This window comes from Prionailurus bengalensis, chromosome E1, assembly GCF_016509475.1.
Source record: "Prionailurus bengalensis isolate Pbe53 chromosome E1, Fcat_Pben_1.1_paternal_pri, whole genome shotgun sequence".
NCBI lineage: Eukaryota > Metazoa > Chordata > Mammalia > Carnivora > Felidae > Prionailurus > Prionailurus bengalensis.
In genome coordinates this window covers 27,571,071-27,598,629 of record NC_057347.1, presented here as the reverse complement: position 1 = coordinate 27,598,629, position 27,559 = coordinate 27,571,071, and the positions used below count along the sequence as shown (strand labels likewise).

At 37.4% G+C, this 27,559-nt stretch overlaps 1 protein-coding gene across 8 annotated transcripts in view; it reads right to left on the bottom strand.

Moving 5' to 3' along the window:
• Positions 1-27,559, bottom strand: part of TRIM37 (tripartite motif containing 37) — a 148,295-nt gene that overhangs the window by 36,920 nt on the left and 83,816 nt on the right. For 6 of the 8 annotated variants that reach the window (XM_043583913.1, XM_043583917.1, XM_043583916.1 and 3 more), the window contains 2 exons: positions 18,439-18,633; positions 9,194-9,502 (listed from right to left, as the gene is read on the bottom strand). In XM_043583913.1, the coding sequence (XP_043439848.1) occupies positions 9,194-9,502; positions 18,439-18,633 (504 nt within the window). The remainder of the gene's footprint in view (positions 1-9,193; positions 9,503-18,438; positions 18,634-27,559) is intronic. The other 2 variants (XM_043583919.1, XM_043583918.1) reach the window with 1 other exon arrangement.

The window sequence follows — 27,559 nt, the reverse complement described above, 5'->3', positions numbered from 1 at the left end:
CTGCCTAATTTATTGGCATGTAATTGTTCATTATATTCTTATTGTTTGTATTTCTGCAGTGCTAGCTGTGATCTCTTCTCTTTCATTCTTGATTTTATTTATTTGGGTCCTTTCCCTTTTCTTTTTGATCAAACTGGCTAAGGGTTTATCAATTTTGTTAATTCTTTCAAAGAATCAGCTCCTGGTTTCATTGATCTGGTTTTTTGTTTGTTTGTTTGTTTTTAATTTCAAAAGCATTGATTTCTGCTGTAATCTGTATTATTTCCTGTCTTTTGCTGTTTTAGGGTTTTACTTGCTATTCTTTTTGCAGCTCTTTAAGGTGTTAGGTTAGGTTATGTATCTGAGACCTTTCTCCCTTCTTTAGGAAGGCCTGGATTGCTATATACTTCCCTCTTATGACTACCTTTATTGCATCCCAGAGGTTTTGGGCTATGGTGTTATCATTTTCATTGGCTTCCATATACTTTTTAATCTCCTCTTTAACTTCTTGGTTAACCCATTCATTCTTTAGTAGGAGGTTCGTTAATCTCTAAGTATTCTCTTTCCAATTTTTTTCTTATAGCTGATTTTGAGTTTCACAGTGTTGTGATCTGAACAGTATGATCTTGATTTTTTTGTACTTACTGAGGGCTGATTTGTGTCCCAATATGCGATCTATTCTGGAGAATGTTCCATGTGCACTCGAGAAGAATGTGTATTCTGCTGCTTTAGAATGAAATATTCCGAACATATCTGTTAAGTCCATCCAGTCCAGTGTGTCATTCAAAACCATTGTTTCCTTGTTGATTTTCTGCTTAGATGATCTGTCCGCTGCTGTAAGTGGGGTGTTGAAGTCCCCTACTATGATGGTATTATTATCAATGAGTTTCTTTATGTTTGTGATTAATTGATTTATATATTTGGGTGCTCCCACCTTGGAGGCATAAATGTTTAAAACTGTTAGATCTTCTTAGTGTATAGACCCCTTAATTATGATATAATGCCCTTCTTTATCTCTTGTCACAGTCTTAATTTTAAAATCTAGATCATCTGATACAAGTATGGCTACTCCAGCTTTCTTTTGACAACCATTAGCATGATAGATGGTTCTCTGTCCCCTTACTTTCAATCTGAAGATGTCTTTAGGTCTAAAATGGGTCTCTTGTAAACAGCATACAGGTGGATCTTGTCTTCTTATCCATTCTGACACCCTATGTCTTTTGATTGGAACGTTTAGTCCATTGACATATAGAGTGAGTACTGAAAGATACAAATTTATTGCCATTGTGTTGCCTGTAGAGTTGGGAGTTTTTGGTGTGTTCTCTGGTCCTTTCTAGTCTTTGTTGCTTTTGGTCTTTTTTGTTTTGTTTTGTCTTTTCTGAGAGGGAGAGAGAATCTTAAGCAGGCTCCACTCCCAGTGTGGAGCCCAAAGCAGGGCTCAGGGCTCAAACTCAACCGTGAGATCATGTCCTGAGCCAAGATCAAGAGTCAGATGCTTAACTGACTAAGCCACACAGGAACCCCAGAACTAGGGCTTTGAAGAGACAAATAAAATGGGCAAATCTCTAGCAAGTCAAATCAAAGGACAAAATAAGGAAACACATATAAGTGAAAAAGTTAACACCCTGTATTCAGAGAACTCTTTACAATTTAAGAGATCAGAATAAGTGAAATATACCAACAAATTTAAGTATTTAATAAAATGAGTAATTTTCTAGGAAAATTAATTATGGAAACTGGATTAAGAAGGAGAAATATGAGACCAATAAATACAGAGAAATTAAAAAGGCTCTTAAAGTTGTTTCCCTGAAAGAACTACTAAATGGTTTTATGAATGAGTTTCATTAAACTTTTAAGGAGCAGATAAGATGTTATTTTAACAATTTCACAGAACAGAAAAGGACAAAAGCTTCTGAATTTCTTCAGTGGCATAAAACTGGAATTCAAATTGGTTAAGGATAATGTAACAAAAATACAACTCGATTTTACTTATGGCTACCATAGTCAAGAATCCTAAGTAAAATATTAGTGAACTGAATACTGATATTCAGTATATTAAGAACAATTACAAATAACCAAAACCTAGTAGGATTCATCTACTATTTCAAGAATGGTCAACATTAGATACAGAATGTAATTCTCTAAGTTAACAAAGTAATGGGAAAAACAGTATGATCATTTTGCCAGATGCCCAAAAAAGCATAATTCTATACAACTTCTTCATAAACAAAAAACAACCTCTTAGTAAGGAGAAAAAGGGGTAGTTTGGTATAATGGTCAAAGTCATAGTCTCTGAGGTTTAAGCTCTTTGCTCTGCCAATTACCACTGAAATTCTGACAATACTGTTTAATGCCCTGTGCCTCTGTTTATCTATCTGTAAATTGAGGATAAAAACAACTTGCCTCAGAGTTGCTGTTGGGATGTGACTTATGAATGATATCCGGCACATAGTAAACAGTGGTACTTACTGTACATAGTAATTATTAACAATAGAAGGATGTATCATTTACAAAAATTTTTTTAATGCTTATTTATTTTTGAGAGAGAGAGAGACAGAATGTGAGCAGGGGAGGGGCAGAGAAAGGGAGACACAGAATCTGAAGCAGGCTCCAGGCTCTGAGTTGTCAGCACAAAGCCCAACACAGGGCTCAAACTCATGCACCATGAGATCATGACCTGAGCCGAAGTCAGAAGCTAAACTGACTGACCCATCTAGGTGCCCAGATGTATCTTTAAAAAAAAAAAAAAAAAGTTTATTTATTTTGAGAGAGAGGGAGTGAGCACAAGCAAGGGAGGAGCAGAGAGAAGTGGGGAGACAGAATCCCAAGCAAGTCAGTGCAGAGCCTGATGCAGGCCTGATCCCATGAACCCGTGAGCTTATGGCCTGGGCCGCAGTCAAGAGCTGGGTGTTCAACCAACTGAGCCATCCAGACAACCCTGAAGGATGTCTTTTAATTTAGTAAAAACTACTTATTAAAACAAATAGCAAAGTTTGTACTTGAGTAAAAAATGAAAGGAATTTCTAAACAGAATTCAAAACATAATAAAAATTTCTACTACTGCTATTAGTTAACATAGTTGAGGTCCTAGCCTACCTAGATGGTACAAAATGAAAAGTAAATAAGCAATAAAGGAATAAACTGATTATTTGCTGATAATACAATCATCTACTTAAAAATTCTAGATAATTGACTGCAAACCTTACGGCTTTAAAATTTTCACTAAGTGGGCTAAATACAAGACAAACATGTAAAAACAATAGTCCTCCTACTATGACAAATAATTAGAAAAGATTATGGAGGGGAAAGAGATCCCATTCCCAATAGCAACCTAAGTTATAACCTATCTGGAAATAAATATAACAAGACAGATACAGAACTTACACGAAGAAAACTAAAACTATGAAATGACCAAAATAAATAGGAGAAATACCACATTCCCAGATGTTAATGTTTTAAAACTGAAAAGATGTCAATTTTCCAAATTAAGTGTTATTAAATGCACGAAATAATGCAATTTCAGTCAAAATCTTTTTCTGGAAGAGTAAATGTGCAAGAACCATCAAGAATATTTTGAAAACAAAACCAAAATGAAGGCAAATAATTACTGTACTACAAACTGTGAAACTACAGTAGTTAATAACACAACAAATATTCAGTTGAACAATATCAAACTGCTGTTCTTGCAGGTCAAAAACAGTTGCATGTTGGCAATTTCATATGACTCAACCCCTATGAATGAATTTAAAAACAGAATCATGCAAATATGGGAATTTGGGTCTGTTAATAAAGGATGCACTAAATATTATTGGATGAACTAGATTCTTCAAAAAACATGGTTTTTTTGGGGGGGAATCAATGAACTTACCTCACACATCATCATGAAAAACAAATTATATTTGTTATAATGATACAAACATTGAAAAGTTAAAAAAAAAAAACACCATAAGAAAACAAGGGTCATTTTTATAAACCTGGAGTTGAAACGGCCTTCCAAATAAAAACATTAAGCCCCAAACCCATAAATACTATTAATAGACCTAAAATTAAAAATGTAAAACTTTTGTTTAGCAGAAAAAGACAAAACAGTGACAACAGGAGGGAAGTATTTGCAAAAATATAACAAAAACTTTTTGCAAAACTCTATCCAAAAAGCATTATTTCTTCTGTTGGTTTTAGATTGTCATTTCCTCGACAACTAGATGAGACTGAGTATCCGTTGAGATGTATAGTGTCCATTTGTATTTTTTCTTATGTTAACAGCCTAATCATAACTTTTACTCATTTTTCAAGATATTTTTTTTTAGTTTTTTAATGTTTTATTTATTTTTTGAGAGAGACTGAGACTGCAGGGGAGGGGCAGAGAGAGAGGGAGACACAGCCTCTAGGCTCCAAGCTGTCAGCACAGAGCCCAATGTGGGGCTCAAACCCACAAACTGTGAGATCATGACCTGAACTGAAGCTAGATGCTTAACCAACTGAGCCACCCAGATGCCCCCTTTTACAATCCTTTTTCTATTGAACTGTCATGATTATTTTAGGAGAATTCTATGCATTTGGCAATCATCCTCTCTCCTACTCATCTCTACTGGATTACTGCCATCAGTATCTAGCATTAATATACCCCATTTTAATAAACACACACATAGCCCAGAAATAAATGCTCACATATATGGTCAAATGATTTTGTCTTTCTTTTTTTTAAATGTAATCTCTGCACCCAATGTGGGGCTCAAACTTAAAACCTGAGATCAAGAATCACATGCTCTACTGGGGCACCTGGGTGGCTCAGTTGGCTAAGCATCCAACTTTGGCTCATGTCATAATCTCCCAGTTTGTGAGTTTGAGCCCTATGTCGGGCTCTGTGCTGACCGCTCAGAGCCTGGAGCCTGCTTTGGATTCTGTGTCTCCCTCTCTCTCTGCTCCTCCCCACTCATGCTCGCTCGCTCTCTCTCTCTCTCTCTCTCTCTCAAAAATAAACATAAAAAAATTTTTTTTAAATAAAAAAACAGAAAGGGGGGGGGGGGACTAGGTGGCTCAGCCGGTTGAGCATCCGACTTCAGCTTAGGTCATGATCTCATGGTTCATGGGTTCGAGCCCCGCTTCAGGCTCTGTGTTGACAGCTCAGAGTCTGGAGCCTGCTTCAGATTCTGTGTCTCTATCTCTCTCTCTTTGCCCTTCTCCCGCTCACACTGTCTCTCTCTCAAAAATAAATAAACATTAAAAAAAAAAAAAAAAGAATCACATGCTTTATTGACTGAGCCAGCCAGTGCCCCTCTAATGATTTTCAACAAGGGTATCAACATCATTCAGTGATGAGATGAAAATCTTTTCAGCAAATGGTGCTAGGAAAGCTGATACATTTGGACTCTTACCTGATACCATATACAAAATTAATTAACAATAGATCAAAGACACTTATAAATGTAAGATCTAAAACTATAAAACTCTTACAAGAAAACATAGGGGAAAGCTTAACATCAGGTTCAGCAATGCTTTTTTCTTTTCTGCAATGCTTTTTTGAAATATGACACCAAAAGCACAGGCAACAAAAGAGAAAGAAAAAGATAAATTGGACTTGAGCAAAATTAAAAACTTTTACTGTCAAAGGATACCATCAACAAAGTGAAAAGGGAACCCACAGTTTAGGAAAAAATATTTGCAAATTATATTATGGGATCAGAGATTAATATCCAGAATACGGAAAACTCTTGAAACTCAAAACTAAAAAGCCAACCCAGGGTGCCTGGCTGGCTCAGCTGGTAAAGCATGCAACTCTTGATCTCAGGTTTTAAGTTTGAGCCCCACATTAGGTATAGAGATTACTTAAAAATAAAATCTTTAGGGGCGCCTGGGTGGCGCAGTCGGTTAAGCGTCCGACTTCAGCCAGGTCACGATCTCGCAGTCTGTGAGTTCGAGCCCCGCATCAGACTCTGGGCTGATGGCTCGGAGCCTGGAGCCTGTTTCCGATTCTGTGTCTCCCTCTCTCTCTGCCCCTCACCCGTTCATGCTCTGTCTCTCTCTGTCCCAAAAATAAATAAACGTTGAAAAAAAAAAAAATTTTTTTTAAAAAAAAAAATAAAATCTTTAAAAAAACAACACCCCCCCCCAAAACAAAAACTCATTTCAAAAATGGGCAAAGGATCTGAACAGACATTTCTTTAATGAAATGAAAAAATATATAAATGGCTAATAAACACTTTTAAAAATGTTCAACATCATTAATAAATGTGAATCAAAAGCACAGTAAGACAACAAGATACCATTTCACACCCATTAACATGGCTATTATCAAAAACAAAACAAAAAACAGAAAACAGTAAATGATGGGGAAGATGTGAACAAACTAGAATGCTTGTGCACTATTTATTAGGTAGGAATGTAAAATGGTGCAACCTCTATGGAAAACACTATGGCAGTTCCTCAAAAAATTAAAAAGCAAATTACCATATGATCCAGCAATTCTACTTTTGGGTATATATGTCCAGAAAAATAGAAAGCAGGGTCTTGAAGAGATGAACACCCATCCTCAGAGTTGCATTATTTGAAACAGCCAAAAAGTAGGTGTCAACCCCTGTCCATCAGAGGATGAATGGATAAATGAAATGTGGTATATATATATATACAATCAAATATTTTTTCCAGGCTTAAAAAGGAATGACATTCTGACACATGATATAATATTGATGAACCCTGAAGACATTACGTGAAAGTGAAATAAGCCAGACACAAAAAGACAAATACTGTATGAGTTCCACTTATATGAGATATCTAAAATAGTCAAGTTCATAGAAACAGAAAGTGGAATGGTGGTTGCTAGGGGTTGGGTGGGTGATGGAAATGGGGAGTTATTATTTAATTGGTACAAAGTTTCAATTTTACTAGATGAAAAAAGTTCTGTGAATGGACAGTGGTGATGGTTGTACAACAGTATGAAAGGACTTAATGCTACTGAACTATACACTTAAAAATAGCTAAAATGGTAAATTTTGTGTTATGTACATTTTACCACAGTAAAAAAGAAACAGGTATAAAAAAAAAGCATATAGGCTTAGAAAGTGAAAACACAGACAGATAACAGAAAACTCTTTCTTGACTTCACACCCCTTCCAGATACAACCTGATTCATTATGCAACTTCTTGAAGGAGCTGTGCAATAATGCTTCAGTTTCTCACTGGATCTACCCTGCTACACTCCTCAATGGGAATGGTTCTTAAAAGGGCCACCCACACTTCAACTTGACACCTCTCAATGGTATAACCACTCCCACTTCTTTTGCTTCTCAATTTCCTTTATTGGACACCCTTCATTACCATGTCTTTAAATGTTAAAGTGCCCCAGAGCCAAAATTTCTCTTTGCCATTTAAACTCCTTCCATACTTGATCTAATTCACTCCCTGACTTTAAACAATATCTGCCACTGTTGACGCCTAACTGTTTATATCCAGCTTTGACCTCATAAGCTTCATACTTATTTACCATCCATCTACCTACAAGACATTATACTAGGATAACTAATAGACATCTCAATCCTAACAAGTTTAGTTTTGTTTTTTGGGGTTTTTTTGAGAGAGAGACAGAGTACGTGTGGGAGGTAGGTGGGAGAGAGTGAGTAGGGGAGAGGTGTAGAGAGAGAGGGAGAAAGAGAGAGAAAACCCCAAGCAGACTCCATGTCCAGAGTGGAGTCCATTGTGTGGCTTGATATTATCACTATGAGATCAAGACCTGAGCCAAAATCAAGAGTCAGGCACTTAACCAACTGAGCCACCCAGGTACCCCATTAAACCTAGAATGTTTAAACAAGAATTCCAAATTTCCTGCCACCACCTCCCCCAACTCCTACATCAGCTTTTTCCTTATTTCCTAAATTAATGATAGCATCAGTCACTAAGTTGCTTAGGACAAAAACTTAAATATCATTCTTAGTTTTTTTTCTTTCCCTACAAACTATCCAGCCTTTCCACACCAGGGTTGTGAGTGGAGAACAGAGTCTTCTTGGTCTAAAATATCCATTGTATGTAATGAACTAATTTCTCTCCTATGTATCTAGAATAGTAATAGTTATGTACCACCCTTCGGAGAATTAAGAAAGATAGGAACCCCAGTCAAGAAGGGCTGCTAGAAAATGAGCAAGTCCACTTCTCCACTGCAGTAACTCCAGAATAGGTCACCATATTTCATATACACTCTCAACCCCTTTTAGACCTTTCTCCATACAACAAGCAAAGTAATCTTTGTAAAAGGTAAATCAGATCATAAATGCCACTGCCATCTCCCCACCACCTGGATTTTCATTCTCTAGAGACTTGCTTCTAAAATCAGAATAAAACTCCTATCTAGGTCTTACAAGGCCCTATCTGATCTAGATCCTGCCTACCTCTCTGACTTATCCCCTAGTATTCTCCCTTCTGCTTTGTTTATCATATTCAACCATACTGGTCTTCCTTCAAGTATTCAAATATGCGGAGCAAATCCTGTATCAGTGAATCCGCATCTTCTGTTCTGTTTACCCTGAAAAATGCTTCCCACAGATCTTTGCATGGCTGCCACCTTCTCAACCTTTAGGTCTCAGTTCAAAAGCTGCCTCCTCAGAGACTTTCCCTTACTTCCCTAACCTAAGCAGCACACTCCTCATCTTCCTATCCCATTCCTGTTTCCTTCACAGCACTTTTTACTAACTGAAATTATCTTTACTTGTCTACACGTTTTAATGTCCAATTTCCACCACATGAATTTATGAATGTAAGATCCAAGAGGTTAAGTATTCTGTCTTGTTTGCTGTCCAGCACAGAATATTCAATCAAGAAATATTAGCTCTTGGGGCACCTGGGTGGCTCAGTTGGTTGAGCGTCTGACTTCAGCTCAGGTCACGATCTCACAGTTTGTGAGTTCGAGCCCCGCGTCGGGCTCTGTGCTGACAGCTCAGAGCCTGGAGCCTGCTTCTGATTCTGTGTCTCCCTCTCTCTCTGCCCCTCCCCCGCTCATGCTCTGTCTCTCTGTCAAAAATAAATGAACATTAAAAAAAAAAAGAAATATTAGCTCTATATAGAAAATCTACAGTCAGTTCTGAATGGGAAAAAAGGCTATATGTATTTGTAGTCTTAAGTCATTATAAGAGAGGTGTTTAAATATTATTATTCTAAAAATAACCCATCCTCTAGCTTCCCAAATGACACACAGAGAAATGACACTAATAGGATCTTTTCCACTTACAGTTTCGTATGTAACAACCAGCAATTGATGACTTTGCCAAGAGCTCCATTCCCAAATCCTGTAATCTGCCAGAGTTTTCGGTTCCACATGCAGCCAGAGCTGCCTGGTCAGCAGAAAAAAGGCTTGCCTGCATGTCTCCGGAAGCAGCATTGCTGCCTTTGATTTCTGAAAGTGTATTCTTTACATCAGTTTTCATACATCGAACTTCAGCCATTTGAGTTTTGAGTCTTTTTAGCATCTTTAAATCAGAGGGAACTCGCCACATTGCCTGCTGCTTCCTTTGGTCTTTATCTTTTCGAGAATATGATGCTTTAGACAGAAAGTTGTAAGTCATGTTAATAGAGACTTCTATTAAATCGTTCTATCATACAGTCAATATATGCAAACTTGAGGTGTAAAAAGCTAAGGTGCTTTGGTGGAATCAACAATTAAAAGCATGCATTAAATTCCATTAATGAAAATAAAGATAGATCCAAGTATCCTAATTTTATCCATACCTTCAAAGTTAGAGTCTGGATCACAATATAATCACTCAAATCAGAATAGTTACCTAATTCTAAAAGTTTAAAAAAGCTGCCTTATTGCCTGCCTGTGCTTTCTTCTTTATACTTCTCCATTTTTCTCAAATTTCCTATGCTGAGCTTTTATCATCTTCATAACTGACAAAAATGAAAAAAAAAAAAAAAGAACCCAAAAACCTAGAATCCAAATTAAGTAGTCAAATCTGCTATACATAGTATATAAAAAATATATATTCCATCTAAGTCTAAGAAGGTTTCCAGTGTAGTTACAGCTATTAAGTGCCATAGAACAACATAAAATACTTCCCCATCAGTCTTTGCAGCTTCTAAAGTAACAATGTTTTCTCTCTTCCCAGAGAAAGTAGTTGTTTTTCACCCATCCCACTCCTCAAATATTAAAATAGAGGTATAAGTAAGGAAACTACAGACTTTCTACTGCAGAAAGGAAAAAGATATCAATATTTTGAAAATCAAAGGATGTTATGACAGACTCAAAGCAAAAAGAAACCAAGCCTTACCCCCCACCTAAAAAAACAAAAATGGGGGACCAATAGCCACTAAATAGAAAAGAAGAAGTCCTTTATTAGCAGGAATGACAGCTGAAACAGCCTGCCTTCTAGTATAGAAGATGAAGTGCTGTAGAAAGTAAACACTGTAATGTGTTCGACAGCCAATCCCCCACTTCTACCTTGCAGAAAGGACTCAGATTGTGTTCAGGTATCAGGCAGTAGGCAGCAATGTGCTCAGGGAGGTTAGATCCCTCCTTTGGCCCCAGGACATACGAGAGTCTAGAACTGGTTCATTCTTCTGACAGTGTTTAGGGTGGGTACATCACTCAGCCAGCCAAAAGTCTGGGGTGGAAGTGCTTCTGAAAAAGATTTTCTATCTTGATAGGGAGATTTTACTGTCTTTGTTTATTTAAGAAACATCCATAAAGAGCTTACTGAATGTCAGATATTTTAAGGAAATTAAGTCATTTAATCCTCTCATATCAATCCTCTGAGGTAACTAAATACTATTATTATCTCCATTTTATAAATGAGCTAAGTAAGGACAGATTTTAGAAATCTAGGATTTAGTCTCAAATCTACCATTTAGTTGCTGTAACTTTCTCTAAGTCCACCAATTTCTGAGTCCATTATTTACTTGTAAAATGAAGACAGTAATATACACATAACAGGGCTGTCATGAGGCTCAGAAGACACAATGTTTGTGAAAGCACTCTGTGGTGTAATCCTCCATCCAACCCCTTTCCACCAGGATGTCAGAAATGTTTTCTAAAACCCAAATCAGTTATTATTTTCTATTGCTTTCCTGCTGACAATCATTCACGAAAGCACCAGCGTGGAACACAAGGCCCATTATCTGATTCTACCCTACCTCTCAGTGGTTTTATCTTCTACCTCTACCCCAAACATATTCCAATGTTTTGGTATTACCTGCAACTCTGTAATACATAGGCAATGCTATATCCCCTTATGCTTTTCACATGTCCTATTTCCAGTGCTCCCTCTGTTAACTCAAGCCCATCAGATGAAATCTGAAATGTCTACTTCTTTAGGCACCTAAACCACCAATTGCCTCACTTCTTCCAAATCAATTCTGACCCAATTTTGTATAATACTTAAGAGTATACTTCTACTACAGCACTTTACACATTATAGTAAGAAAGACAAACATACAGACTGAAAAACCAAAGGGTAGAGATAACATCTTAGTGATCTTTGTATTCCAGGCCGAACAGCTTATGGCACAAGATATTCACAATTTTTATTTATTTATTTTTGAGAGAGCAAGCAAAGGAGGGGCAGAGAGGGGGACAGAGGATCCTGAGAGAGAGAGAGAGAGAGAGAGAGAGAGAGAGAGAGAGAGAGAACACACAGAGGAAGGGCAGAGAGAGGGGGAGAGAGAGAGAGAATCCCAAGAAGGCTCCACACTGTCAGCACAGAGCCCGTGACTTAGGGCTTGATCTCAAGAACCGTGAGATCATGACCTGAGTCAAAATCAAAAGTCAGACAATTATCAGCTTACCCAACTGAGCCACCCAAGAGCTCCACAAGATATTTCAAAATGTTTTCCTAAACAAAATCTAGTACCCCACATCTACATGGACTTAAATATGAAAATCTGTATTAACCCACATGGCCCAGTTTATTATTACTAGAAACTGACAAGAACTTTAAAAAGTAAAAATCCCGGGGCGCCTGGGTGGCGCAGTCGGTTAAGCGTCCGACTTCAGCCAGGTCACGATCTCGCGGTCCGTGGGTTCGAGCCCCGCGTCAGGCTCTGGGCTGATGGCTCAGAGCCTGGAGCCTGTTTCCGATTCTGTGTCTCCCTCTCTCTCTGCCCCTCCCCCGTTCATGCTCTGTCTCTCTCTGTCCCAAAAATAAATAAACGTTGAAAAAAAAATTTTTTTAATTAAAAAAAAAATAAAAAAAATAAATAAAAAAAAGTAAAAATCCCAAATGGGAAAATATAAAAAAAAAAAATTAAACAAACCTCCATCAGCTGATAATCAAACAACTACCAAGATTGTTTGAAATGCTAGGCACTGTGCTGGGCAGGACATACAACAGTGAACAAGACAAACCCTCAGTCTTTGCTCTCACAAAGCTCTCAGTCCAGCTGGAAAAATGAAAAATAATCTATTTCAGTACCATGTGATAACTGCCAAGACAGGAAAGTGTAATGGGATCTTATACCACAGGAACCTGACAATTTAAAGAAAGTTACTGCGCTGAAAATAAGAAGCTTTCCTGAATGTGCCAAGTTACAAGATTAATTAGAATTGAGAATCTCATCTGTAACCATTCTTTCATGTCATTCAGTTATGGCCTTCAAGATTGATAGTTCTTTAAAGCTTCTCCTCCAGATTTCAGCATCAATCAATGCTACCACCATTCTGCTCACCTAAGCTTTTTCAGAATCATTAGCACATTCCACTCAATTGCCAAGCCCTGTAATTGTAACTTCACAAGATTCCACATACTACCATTGCCATGCTACAAATAAAATCTTAATTATATAGAGAGTAGATTGATGTATTCCTTAGAAGTTAAGTAGAACTTTTATAATGTCAAAAGATTCTGAAGATCTCAGATCTACGTATTTTTGCGTATACGATGACTGAGAAAATATCCAGAAATGTATGAATTTGCCCTCTCATACTAGGAACCACTGAAATAAACTTCTACAATAATACCCTCATTAAGCTTCCATTTCTGATAGTTTTCTGGGCATTGCCAGCCTTCTAAAAAGCAGCTTGAATCAAACCACTCCTAAACTGCAACTGGCTTCTCAAAGCCCACTATGCATCATTCCTCAGACTAGGCATGCAACACCTTCCATGGAATAACCCTGTTTGACTTTCTATTTCTACTCACTACTACATGTACCATAAAATCTGGTTCAAATATATTATCTGTAATTCATACCCTGATTGATACCTCTTAAAATGCTTTTACAGTACAGTATGATGTTTTTAAGAACATGAACCTGCAGCGAGTCTGATACATAATAGGTTCACTCAATATGTACTGAAAGAATGAAAGGAAAATAAAGGAATACTATGGACAACTTTATGCCAACAAATTTTTGATAACTTAGATGTAATGGACCAATACCTTGAAAGACAATCTGCCAAAAACCGAAGAAGAAATAGATAATCTGAAGAGGCCTACATCCACCTTCTATTATCTCCAAGAATATAAGTAGGGAATACTTCCAAGGAAGAGGGAATACTTCCAAACCCAATCTACGAGGCATTACTCTAATATCAAAATCAAAGACATTACAAGAAAAACTACAGACCAGTATCTTTCATGAATAGAGACAAAAAAAAAAAACCATCAACAAAACATTAGCAAATTAAATCTTACAGTGTATATAAAAAGGATTATGTACCACAATTAAGTGGGATTTATCCCAGATATGCTGGTTTGACGTTCGAAAATCAAATAATGTAAAGCATCACATCGTATCAATAGATGCAGAAAAAGCATTTGACAAATTCCAATACCCATTGATGAATTTAAAAAAAAAAAACAAAAACAAAAAACAACTCTTTGGGCACTTGGGTGGCTCAGTCAGTTAAGTAACCAACTCTTGGTTTTGGCTCAGGTCATCTCACAGTTTCGACTTCAAGCTTCACATTGGGCTCTGTGCTGACAGCACGGAGCCTGCTTGGGATTCCCCCTGCCCCTCCCCCACTCACGATGTCTCTGTCTCTCTCAAAAATAAATAAACTTTAAAAAAACAAACAGGGGGGGCGCCTGGGTGGCGCAGTCGGTTAAGCGTCCGACTTCAGCCAGGTCACGATCTCACGGTCCGTGAGTTCGAGCCCCGCGTCAGGCTCTGGGCTGATGGCTCGGAGCCTGGAGCCTGTTTCCGATTCTGTGTCTCCCTGTCTCTCTGCCCCTCCCCCGTTCATGCTCTGTCTCTCTCTGTCCCAAAAATAAATAAAGTTGAAAAAAAAAATTTTTTTTTTTAAATAAAAAAATAAAAATAAAAAAACAAACGGGTGCCTGGGTGGCTTAGTCAGTGAGCATCTGACTTCAGCTCAGGTCATGATCTCGCGGTTCATGAGTTCGAGCCCTGAATCGGGCTCTGTCCTGACATCTCAGAGCCTGGAGCCTGCTTCAGATTCTATGTCTCCCCCTCTTTCTGCCCCTCCCCCACTCGTGCTCGCTCCCGCTCTCTCTCTCTCAAAAATAAACATTAAAAAAAAATTTTTTTAAAGAAACAAAACTCCTAGTAAACCAGAATAGAGGAAAGTGTTCTCAATTTGATAAAGAATAGCTATGAAAAACCTATAGCTAACATCATACTTAATGGTGAAACCTCAAAGCTTTCCCACCAAAATCAGGAACAAGGTAAGGATGTTCCCCTTCACCACTCCTTTTCACCACTTTACTGGAAGTCCTAGCTAATGCAGTGAGATGAAGGAAGGAAGGAAGGAAGGAAGGAAGGAAGGAAGGAAGGAAGGGGAAAGAAAGAGAGAGAAAGAAAGAAAAAGAAAGAAAGAAAATGAAAGGTACACAGATTAAGAAAGAAAGAATAAATCACTGGAATCTACTCCTGAAATCCTTGCTGCATTATATGCTAACTTGGATGTAAATTAAAAAATTAATTAATTAATTTTTAAAAAAGAGAAGAAAATAAACAAAGAAATAACTGAATAAACAAAATAAACACGGAAACCGAAACAAGCATTTTAATTAAAAAGAAGGCTGGATCTATCTGCAATGTTAGCTTTTCATATCCTCTCATATAGGTTATCTTCAGTTAGTTTCTATGACTTCTATTTTCTTGGTTTCTTTCCTTTCCAAAGGTTCTTTAATCTGGTTCATCTTCCACACACTTAGTAAAAACAGATGTTCACCATAATCATCCCAGGCCCTCTTCCTGTTAAAATTTTCTTAAAACTCCCTCTTCTACAACCTAACTCATTTAGTTTTAATTATCCAGTATCACCTCTAGGCAAATAACTGCCTATATTCCGCTTCTTAATTTTTAGGTATCTAATAGGCATCTCTATTTTGATACCCACTGGCATGTAGATATTTAAAGATTTGCTCTTCCTCTCTACTGTTCCCCCTTCCTCATCATCAGCATTTTGATCACCTGGATTGGAAACTCAGATCATTTCATTTATAGTATTAATTTTACATAGAAAACTTATTTTTGGATAACGAAGATCTTATTCTGTTAATAGTGTATATTCATTTTTCCATTGATGTTGAATGTTTTTCAAAAACATGATTTTACCTGTCTATAAAATACACACGGTTAAGCTATAATTTTTCAGACGTAACTACATTGTTGGATATTTTCAAACAACTCTGACTGTTTTCTATTTCAGACATACTCCTAGAAGTGAAAATAAGCATTGAAGGATAGAGGTATTTTATTTATTTATGTATGTATGTATCATTGTATGTATTTATGGGGGGGGGGGCAGATAGAGGGAGGGAGGGAGGGAGGGAGGAAGAGAGAGAGAGAGACACAGAGAGAGAGAATCCCAAGCAGGCTGGTACTGTCAGTGTGGAGCGCGATGCGGGCTTGAACTCACAAACCATGAGATCATGACCTTAGTCATAATCAAGAGTCGGAAGCTTAACCAACTGAGCCATCCAGGAGTCCCAAAGGATAGAGGTATTTTAAACCTAGTACTAAAATTTCCTTCAAAAAAGTTACCTGCAGTAACCTGCAGTTTCCTGCAAAAAAGTTACCTACCTTCAAAAAAGTTACATCTACCTGCAGAATCATAACTTGTCTGTTCCACTAGGTCATTGCAAGTAACACTGGCTGTAATTTAAGCAAAACCCTTGTCAAGGTGTTTTCTTTTCTTTTTTTTTAAAGCTATTTCTTTGATCACAAGAACTATATGTGATTTTTATTTTCTTTGCAATTTTCTGTATTTTCCAAATTTTCTACAATAAAATATCACAGAAAAAAATGTAAAATTATATACAGTGTGATTAAGTTTTATAAAAATGCAAGTATAATACAAAATGTACTTGGATCACAGATAAAAGACAAGTATTTCATAACATAACTGGAGACAATCTTTCAAATTGAGGATCCAGACTTCCCAGAGTATACCTTAGAAAGAAAGAGGCCTAGGGGTGCCTGGGTGGTTCAGTCAGTTAAGCATTCAACTTCAGCTCAGGTCATGATCTCATGGTCCTGAGTTCAAGCCCTGCGTCGGGTTCTGTATTGACACCTCAGAGCTTCAGATTCTGTGTCTCCCTCTCTCTCTGCCCACACCCATCTCTCAAAAATGAATACACGTTTAAAAAAAAAAAAAAAAAAAGAGGCCTAAATAATCCAGTCTCTGAGTTCACCCTCCAACTAGAGCAGTTCTAGGTGTTTTCTACATCAAAGCTCTGCCTCACACTTTGAAAAATGAGTTCTGTTGTTTTAAAGAAGCATCAAAATCACTGTTCTAAATCACTGATATTTGATTTGTATACTACTACTGTTTAAAAAGGCAGGAAAATACTGAGTATATTTTAGAAAGCTAACAAAAATGGTTTTTAAAACATGGCATTTAAAGGTAAATCCTTAGCTGTTCAAAATAAGTAGGCCTGAGAGTTTCAAAACCTCCAGGTTTGACAACACATCTAATATGTGTGGGTATACATCACATTACAGTAATACAGATGTAACTTCTCTTTAACAAATAACCTCTGCAAATAAAACACTGATGCTAGTTGGTATACGTTTTGAGGCAAATAAAACACTGATGCTAGTTGGTATGCATTTTTAGGCTACTGAACATCAAAGCACAAAACCATCTTTTTTATATTCAATTCAGACACAGTTCCACTTACAAGTTAGGGTATTATGGGGCACCTGAGTGGCTCAGTTGGTTAAACATCTGACTTCAGCTCAGGTCATGATCTCGCAGTTTGTGGATTCAAGACCTGAGGTGGGCTCTGTGCTAACAGCTTAGAGCCTGGAACCTGCTTCAGATTCTGTGTCTACTCCTCTCTCTGCCCCTCCCATGCTCATGCTCTGTCTCTCTCTGTCTCTCAATAATAAATAAACGTTAAAAAAAAAAAAAAAGGTATTAATGAGTCCTGCAAAACTCTTATTAAGTCATTCACAAAGAGGACAACAATACTTCATATAAATCAAACTGTCAATCATACACAATCTAAATGCCAGATCATATACAAACATTCTAATAGACATTTTGACATTATTGTGCAAAAACATCATGGAACAATAACAACCAAAAACTTAACCTGATTTATATTAATGTCCTTTTTAAAAAATTTTTTAATGTTTATTCATTTTTGAGAGAGAGGCAGAGAGAGAGGGAGACAGAGAGCAGGACACAGAATGTGAAGCAGACTCCAGGCTCTGAGCTGTCAGCACAGAGCCCAACAAGGGGCTCAAACCAACAAACTGTGAGATCATGATCTGCGCTGAAGTTGGACACCTAACCGACTGAGCCACCCAGGCGCCACTAAATGTCATTTTTTAAAAGAAGAAAACATCCGGCTACTTGAACAAGGATATGATTGATTTTTAAAATGACTGTAATTTGTGATTAATTTGTATTCAATAAAATTTACTAATTTTGGCAAGTTTCCACAAATATATATAGTCAAATAATTATTACCACTCCGTGATTTTTATTAACCCCTCCCCCCCCCCGGTTTTCTCATTTGTTATTTAAGCTGATCCCTTCTTTCTCCCTTCCTGGCCCCTCTGCAACCACTGATGTGTTTTTTTCACCAGTTTTACTTTTTCAGAATTTCATATAATGGGATCATACAATATAATATTTTTTGTATCTCACTTAACTGATAATTCATTTATTCTTTTTAAATGTCATGTTTTATAATACATAATGAAAAATCAGGGGCGCCTGGGTGGCTCAGTCGGTTAAGTGGCCGACTTCGGCTCAGGTCATGATCTCGCGGTCTGTGAGTTCAAGCCCCACGTCGGGCTCTGTGCTGACAGCTCAGAGCCTGGAGCCTGTTTCAGATTCTGTGTCTCCCTCTCTCTGACCCTCCCCCGTTCATGCTCTGTCTCTCTCTGTGTCAAAAATAAATAAACGTTAAAAAAAAAAATTAAAAAAAAAAAAAAAAGAAAAATCAACTTGCTACAGAAACATACTGTGTTCCAACACTTAAATAAGACACTTGGATTAAAATGAAGAGTTTGTTTGTAGAATCACAGAAAAAAGGGAAATTACTATTAATATTTTACCTGTGGGCTGCAAAAGTGAAGCAGGAGGGCGAGGCTGTAAGCTCCACAAATTTTCCATACTACTCCGGTCCTTAAGGTCCAACAAATGTATTAAGATTAACGGATCAATGTCTAATAAACTACTGGTAGCAGCAGAACATAAATGTGCTCTTCTTGACATTCTGCTACTGGCGCCCAGATAGCCATGGTTACTACCTGCAAAAGAAACAGAGATGAAGAAAATGCATGCTATAAATTTGCACGAATTTAATTATCATTAAAAGAAAAAGTAAATTGGTTAGTGTGGTTTGAATACTTGTCTATGGACCTGTCTTTTAGGAGTTGGTGTGTAAGAACATGGTGAGAAGCAGAAAGGAGAAACCAGATTGCCAGAGAAGTATACAGAAGCACAGTGACTAATTCTGGAGGAACCCTCAACCCCATCCTTAGGCCTAGAAATAAAAAGATGATAACATATATAATATACACAATAAGGGAGATAAGGGTGAGGAAAAGGAGAATATATCCCATAACCCAGTGGTCTTCAAAGAAAGACAAATCCCCACAGTATCACAGATCCCAAGAAACTAGACACCAAAACAGTACTCTTCTTGAGGAGTTTTTAGACTGAACTTTTTTTTTTTTTTCAACGTTTTTATTTATTTTGGGGACAGAGAGAGACAGAGCATGAACGGGGGAGGGGCAGAGAGAGAGGGAGACACAGAATCGGAAGCAGGCTCCAGGCTCCGAGCCATCAGCCCGGAGCCCGACGCGGGGCTCGAACTCACGGAGCGCGAGATCGTGACCTGGCTGAAGTCGGACGCTTAACCGACTGCGCCACCCAGGCGCCCCCAGACTGAACTTTTTAAGTTTATTTATTTATTTTGAAAGAGAGAGACAGAGAGACACAGTGAGCAGGGGAGTGGTAGGGTCAGAGAGAGAGAGATAAAGAGATAGATAGAAAGAGAGAGAGAGAGAGAGAGAGAGAGAGAGAGAGAGAGAGAGAGAGAATCCAAAGCATATTCTGTGCTGACAGCACAGAGCCCAACGCAGGGCTCAAATTCTTGAACCGTGAGATGATGACTAGAGCCAAAACCAAGAGTAGGACACTTAACCAACTGAGCCACCCACACACCCCTAGACTGAACTTGTTAATGACTAATGCACAGTATGGACACCTATGAGCAATGTGATATCTGTATCACCTATATTGGACTAAGCTCCTTAAGCTAAAGAAACCACTGGACTTGTATCTAGTACCTAGTAAAATACCTAGCAAATATCAGGTACAGAAATGGTGGTTTAAACTGACCTCCTTCAATAAAACTATTTAAATATGTTCTAAAGAAACTTAAAATTTTAAAGTGTTACATTCAACAAAGTCTTAAAATAGATAATATAAAAATAACATAAAATAACCAGGTTCCAACTATTCATGAGTTTTTCAAAGAGATCTGGAAGGAAATAACTTAGGAGAAAAGTTCCAATTATTCACAAGCTTCAAGCTAATTATCTACTTATATATATTCCATCTATATTCACATCCTCACCTTTTCCAACTTCTTCCTCTTCCTCTTTATGAGGTTATCATCCTACTGCAAATTTTTCTTCCCAGCCTTGGTACCCCCTGCAACTCCTATTAAAAAGAGCAGAGGGGCGCCTGGGTGGCGCAGTCGGTTAAGCATCCGACTTCAGCCAGGTCACGATCTCGCGGTCCGTGAGTTCGAGCCCCGCGTCGGGCTCTGGGCTGATGGCTCAGAGCCTGGAGCCTGTTTCAGATTCTGTGTCTCCCTCTCTCTCTGCCCCTCCCCCGTTCATGCTCTGTCTCTCTCTGTCCCCAAAATAAATAAACGTTGAAAAAAAAAAATTAAAAAAAAAAAAAAAAAGAGCAGAAAACTCCCCTTTTCCTCAAACTGCTACAACTGCTTGGTCCTTTGTAGGAAGGCTCTCACTTCATTTGGTGACTAGCACCATGCCTGGCAGCACCACTCAGCATTCACCTGTACCATGGCCTCTATCTCAGGAGCTCACTTGGATCTACTTGGCCCTCATCCTGCAATGACACCATGGAGGATAAGAGGAATCTCCTCATCAAGGCGGTCAGTATAAATGTTAAAACTTTCTGACCAGGCTTGTTTGCAAAGGCCCTGGTCAATGCCAACATTAGGAGCCTCATTTGTAATGCAGGGGCTGGTGGACCTGTCCCAGAAGCTGGTGCTACGCCAGCAGGAGGTCTGGGCTCCTCTAATGCTGCTGCCCCAGCTGAGGAAAAGAAAGTGGAAGCAAAGAACTGCAATTAAAAAAAAATTAAATTAAATAATTACTTAAAAAAACCACACACACCTATCTGCAACAGGAATAAAATAGAAATGTGGATAGAAGGGAAAAAAAAAAAGAAAGTGAAAGCAAAGAAAGGAGAATCTGAGGAGTCTGATGATGATATGGGCTTTGGTCTTTTTGATTAAACCTTTGTGACATACTCAAGAAAAAGCTGAACTCTTAAGAAAAAGAAAAAGAAAAAAGCAGAAAACTATCCCCTCTCCACCTTAAAACTGCATCTTACTGATGAATGGATAAAGATGTAGGGTGTGTGTGTGTATACACAATGGAATATTGCTCGGCTAGAGGGTATTATGCTAAGCGAAATTAGAGAAAGACAAATATCGTATGACTTCACTCATACGTGGAATTTAAGATACAAAACAGATGAACATAAGGGAAGGGAAGCAAAAATAATATAAAAACAGTAAGGGGGACAAAAACATAAGAAACTCTTAAATACAGAGAACTGAGGGTTGCTGAAGGGGTTTTGAGTGCGGGGATGGGCTAAATAGGCAAGGGGCATTATTAGGAAGACACTGTTGGGATGAGCACTGGATGTTATATATAGGTGATGAATCACTGGATTCTCATCCTGAAATCATTATTGCACTGTATCCTAACTAACTTGGATGCGAATTTTAAACAAACAAACAAACAAATAAAAAAAAAAAAAAGAACACATCTTAACTCTTTTCCTTTACTAGGAAGTTTCCAAATCAGGCTGCATTTGAGGAGTTTTAAGAATTACAGTTTCTTGGGGCGCCTGGGTGGCTCAGTCGGTTAAGCATCCGATTTCAGCTCAGGTCACGATCTCGTGGTCCGTGAGTTTGAGCCCTGCGTCAGGCTCTGGGCTGATGGCTCAGAGCCTGGAGCCTGCTTCCGATTCTGTGTCTCCCTGTCTCTCTGCCCCTCCCCCGTTCATGCTCTGTCTCTCTCTGTCTCAAAAATAAATAAACATTAAAAAAAAAATTAAAAAAAAAAAAAAGAATTACAGTTTCCTTGGAGCACCTGGGTGATTCAATCTGTTAAGCATCCGACTTCGGCTCAGGTCATGATCTCACAGTCTGTGAGTTCGAGCCCCGTGTTGGACTCTGTGCTGACAGCTCAGAGCCTGGAGCCTGCTTCAGATTCTGTGTCCACCCTGCCCCTCTGCCCCTCCCCTACTCGTGCTCTGTCTCACTCTGTCTCTCAAAAATAAATGTTAAAAAAAGAAAAAAAAAAGAATTACAGATCCCTACCTCCACTACAGATGTCTGAAAAAGAATACTGGAGTGGGATCCAGGATCTTTTTCTTAAAAGCTGCCCAGGTGGTACTGACTGGATAATAAGTAACTCAGCAGCCCTGTATATTTTATCTACTGCCCTGCTATCTAGTTCTTCTTTAAAAGTAGAAGTTGCCCATTTTTCCATGTTAAATGGACTTATTTAACAGTAGCCCTCTCCTGTTTCTCAGTGCTCTTCCAGGCCTTACTTTCACCAATAAACAAAAACTCCCTTCCTTCGTGGTTTATGCTCTTTGGCGACTCCCTCCCTCCCCTGTTCCCATCTTTCTACTAACTATCCACAGGACATCAAAGACTGTAGCATCTATTTCAGTTTCCCTCTCTCAGAGCTAATATTGCCATTGTACTGGGTGTGTTGTATATGCATATCTGTCTTATACATAAGTATTCAGCTTAATAAATGTTCACAAAGTATCAGTACCCCCAGACCTTCCCATGCCTCCTAAAATTGCTTACTACCTTCCTCTCCAAAAGTAACCTCCATCCTATGGTTAAAACCATAGATTACTTTTGCCTGTTTTTAAATTTTATATGAATGAAATGATAATGTGCTCTAATATCCTGCTTCTTTGTTCAACATTATATTCAAGAGATTCATCTACATTGTTATATGTAGCAGTTTATTCATTTTCATTATTGCTGTGTGGCATCTCAGTATATGAATATACCCCAATTTCTTTCTTTATTCTATTTGGAAAGAATTTGGGTTGCTTCTAGTTTTTAGCTGCTAAGAATAAAGCTACTAAAATTCTAAATACATAAACTGCTTTTGAAGGTCACATGAATAAAATATAAAATACCTCATAAAAAAGCAAATCAATCAGTGACAGGTTCCCCCACCTCCTGAGCCAACCCCCTACTAAAATGTCACACTAAAAATAAATAAATAAAATAAAACAAAATAAAATGTCACACTGATCTAAGTTCTTGATTTTATCATAGTACCTGTGTGCAGCAGCATGACATTCAAGGTCTTATACAGTCTAGTCTTAAACCAGCTTATTCACATCTTTTACTGTTATAAATTCTGTTTATTTTTCTTCTTAAATTTTTTTAATGTTTATTTATTTTTGAGAGAGAGACAGACAGAGCACGAGCAGGGGAGGGGTAGAGAGAAGGAGGGAGACACAGAATTCGAAGCAGGCTCCAGATTCTGAGCTGACAGCACATAGCCTAATACGGGGCTCAAACCCACAAATGAGATCATGACCTGAGCCGAAGTTGGACACTCAACCAAATGAGCCACCTAGGCGCCCCGTAAATTATGCTTATTTTTCTTAATTAAAACACATACATGCATACACACACACACACACACACACACACACACACACAATGACAACACCTAAAAAAGAATGATGCTGCTCTAAATACTCTTCTAAAAATCTACTGGCAAGCCCTGGCTCATACAAAGGAATGTGTATGTTCATCTTTAAAACATATTGCCTAACACGTTTCCAAAGTAGTGCTACCAATTTTCATTCCTACTGACAAGGTATGAGAGTTTCCACCTCTCTACATGCCTTCAATACTTAGTATTGCCAGTTTAAAAAATATTATCATATATTAGTTGCTACAGTGGGCGTGCCAACAGTATCTTATTGATTTTTACTTCACACTTCCTGAAAAAAATAAAGAAAAATGAAGAGTCTCAGAGATCTGTGCGATCTCATCAAATGTAACAACATACATACAATGGGGGTAACACAAGAGCAAAGAGAAAGAATGTTCAAAGAAATATGGCTGAAAACTTCCAACATGATGAAAAATATTAGTCTATCACATTCAAGGAGCTTAGCTCAACAAACTCCATGTAGGATAAATACCCAAGAGATCCATACTAAGACATAATATCAATTTGCATTTCTCTGATGAAAGAGGCTAAGTACTTTTTAAAACGTGCATTGGTCATCTCAATAGCCTCCCTCATGAAGGGTGTATTCCAATCTTTTGTCCTTTTTTACTGGGAGGTAGTCTTACCTTTTTCTTGTTGATTTGTAGAAGTTCTTTATATGTTATAGACAAATCTTTTGGAAATTTTTAATTTATTTATTTATTCCAATTAATAAAATCTATATTGTTTGTAATAATAAACAAACAAACAAACACTGTGCCTTTCTAGACCAGATTACATAGCTGAGACCTTCTAAACAGTTAGATATTTGGGTCTGGAGATCAACACATAATTGTCCCACAGGTTTCTCAAAATCAACAAAGATCAAACTGAATATAGTATCTTCTGCTGCTGGACTCACTGTCTTAGGTAATGGCACAGCCTAACCCAGAAACCTTAAGGAATCATCCCCACATATCCACCAAATCCATCTCATCCAGTTAAGATTCCCAAGTCCTATTGATTCTACTATTTAACATCTTTCAAAAAATTGTCTCCATCCCTACTACTACTGCCCTATGTTAGGCCCTCATAATTTTCCCTTCTGGAACATTTCAGTAGTTTCTAATTAATCTTGTCCTTTAACTCATCTTCCACTATGTAACCAAATCTGATCATACTTCTTTTTAAAGACCTTTAATGGTTCCACAGAATAAAGCCCCAAATCCTTAGCCTAGCAAATGAAACTTTCCATTACCTGATCTGGGTTCCTGCTTACCAATCTCCACTGGCCTGCCCCCATATCAAGTCTCAATATTTCAAGTTTCTAAAAAGAACAATGCTGCATCTTTTGCTTGGAATGCCTTTCCACTCTTAATCTCATTATTTCCCTGCTCCTCTAATGAACTTTTAGCTCATCTTTCAAGAACAAAAGCAAGCACCACTCCCTTTCTAAAGCCTTTTTCACTCATTCCTAATTACCTGTTCTATTTTTAGTATCACCCTATATCTGTATTTACAATCACAAAGTTCTGTAATCACTAGTGCTAGATTCTCATTTTAGAAAGATAATGCTCATTCATCTTATTATCCCAATGAACAACACAATGCCTGATGCCAAGTGGGCAATCATTAAATACCTGTGAACAAGTAACCTTAAAGGTCTTTAACCAAAATAAGTAACAAATGTCTTAAGTAATAACCTACATAACATCAATTTGTTATACAAGTGCGTTATATTACTAGAATCTTTTAGTTCTCAAACAAGATTCAACTAGCTAATGTTCTAGATTAGAATACTTTTACAAGGGGCACCTGGATGGCTCAGTTGGTTAAGTGTCCGACTTCCACTCAGTTCATGATATCGCATTTTGTGAGTTCCAGCCCCGCAATCAGGCTCTGTCCTGACAGCTTGGAGGCTGGAGCCTGCTTCAGATTGTGTGTCTCTCTCTCTGCCCCTTTCCTGCTCGTTCTCTCTCTCTCTCTCAAAAATGAACATTTAAAAGTTTTTTTCATAAAAAGAATACTTTCACAATGAAACTTTTTATTTACATTTTCAGTACTTAATATAAGTGGAAGTTCTCTTGTAACTAATGAAAATAACTGAATAAACTAAAAGCATTCTTGATGGAATGAGGCCACCTGAGTCATTAAATATTTATTTCAAGCTATAACCTTATTTAATACTATCTACACATTGAAATTAAGTAAATGTTATTTTACCTCATACCTAGCTTCTGTGTAACGAAGATCTTCTAGTTAGTGGATAACTTAACATCTTAACTGATATAATTCTTTAGATGATTGTGTGGTTCTGAAATATGAAACTCAAGCCTGAAATGGACTTTCCATAATTAAATTATAACAATAATACATTCCACACTCAGCCCCACCTCACCCTTAATTCAGCTTTTATTCTCTTTATATATTAAAATGTTTTATTTTAAAATAGTTTTAGATTTCTATAAAAGGTGCAAAGATAATTCAGTGTATTCCTATAAATCCCATAATCCATTTTTCCCACTGTCAGCAACTTTCATCATCATGGTACATTTATCACAACTAATGAACTAATACTGATATGCTATTATTAACTAATAAAATCTGTACTTTATTCAGATTTCATTAATCTTTCTCTAATGTACTTCTTGTGTCTCAGGGTTCCATCTAGAATACCAAATTACACCTAGATGGTCATTTCTCCTTAGGTTCCTCTGGTCTGGGGTGATTCCTCAGAATTTTCTTGCTTTTGACAGTTTTGAAAAGTACTGGTCATATATTTTATAAAATGTTCCTCCAACAAGGGTTCATGTGGTGTTTTTCTCGTGGTTAGATCGTGTTTATGGGTTTTGGGGAGGACAACACCACAGATGTAAAGTACAATTCTCAACACATCATAACAAGGGTACCTATGCTATCAACATGACAACATGGATGATGTTAAATTTGATAATTTGGCTACAATAATGTTTGCCCTGTTTCTTTGGCATAAAATTATTTCTCCCTTTCCACTGTATTTTCATCTAAGCAAGTCACTAAGCATAGCCCACATTTAAGGGTAGGGAGTTATGTTCTACCTCCTGAGGAGGCAATATCTAAAGAAACTGGGATTCTTTTGTAGGTGTACTATCTTACGTATCTTAGCTATCTTTTCATACATCTATTCACCTTTAGATTATCAATTATGTTAAGAGTAAGTAATTTTCATTGTATTTCCCAAAAATCTTGATATAGGAAAGGCATTTGACAAATGCCAAGTATTTAAAATTCCCAAAAGCATACAATAAAAATTATCTGGGTATGATTCACTATTGTATCCTCAGCACCCACAATTTAGTGTCTGAGGTATAACAGGTCCCCAAAACTATTTATTGAATTAATAAATTACAATTTCGGGGGTGCCTGGGTGGCTCAGTACGTTTAGCGTCTGACTTCAGCTCAGGTCATGATCTTGCAGTTTGTGAGTTTGAGCCCTGCATCAGGCTCTGTGCTGACAGTGTGGAGCCTGGAGCCTGCTTCATTCTGTGTCTCCCTCTCTCTGCCCCTCCCCTGCTTGTGCCCTGTCTGTCTCTCAAAAACAAATAAACATTAAAAAAATTTTTTTAAGTAAATAAATGAATTACAATTTCATAATTATAGAACATAAGCAGCATGGAACAGAGAAGTCTTTTTATTCAGTACTATAGCTCCAGATAGTAAAACAGTACATAGTTCTAGGCAAGTGTCCAGTAAGTATTTGGTGAATGAATGAATTGAAAAATATAACCTCTTATTTACCCATTACCCAGTATGTATAAAAATGTTTTACATAAGTATTTCCTTGTTATATAGTTTAAGAGAGGAAATGACAGATTTAACTAAGAAAAAGTATCCCAGAAGGCTGAAAAATATTCAGTAACCTTGATTTAATATATCCATCTTCCATTTTATACCAAGATAGCCTCTGAATTTTTCTATACTATTTAAAACTTTAAAAATTACATTCAACACTTAGTAAAAATAAATATATTCACTCAATATTTATCTGAAAAATATTAAATGATCACTTATTATATTTTTAAATCTCAGGGATACAAAATTAAGATGTGCATTATTTCTTGGCATACAGCTTTGTGGAGCTCAGAGCCAAAAGGGATAATGGGCAGCTAAATAAGCAATTATAATCAGGTTTAATATTTATTCTAATAGGTTAATTTGAGGGAGC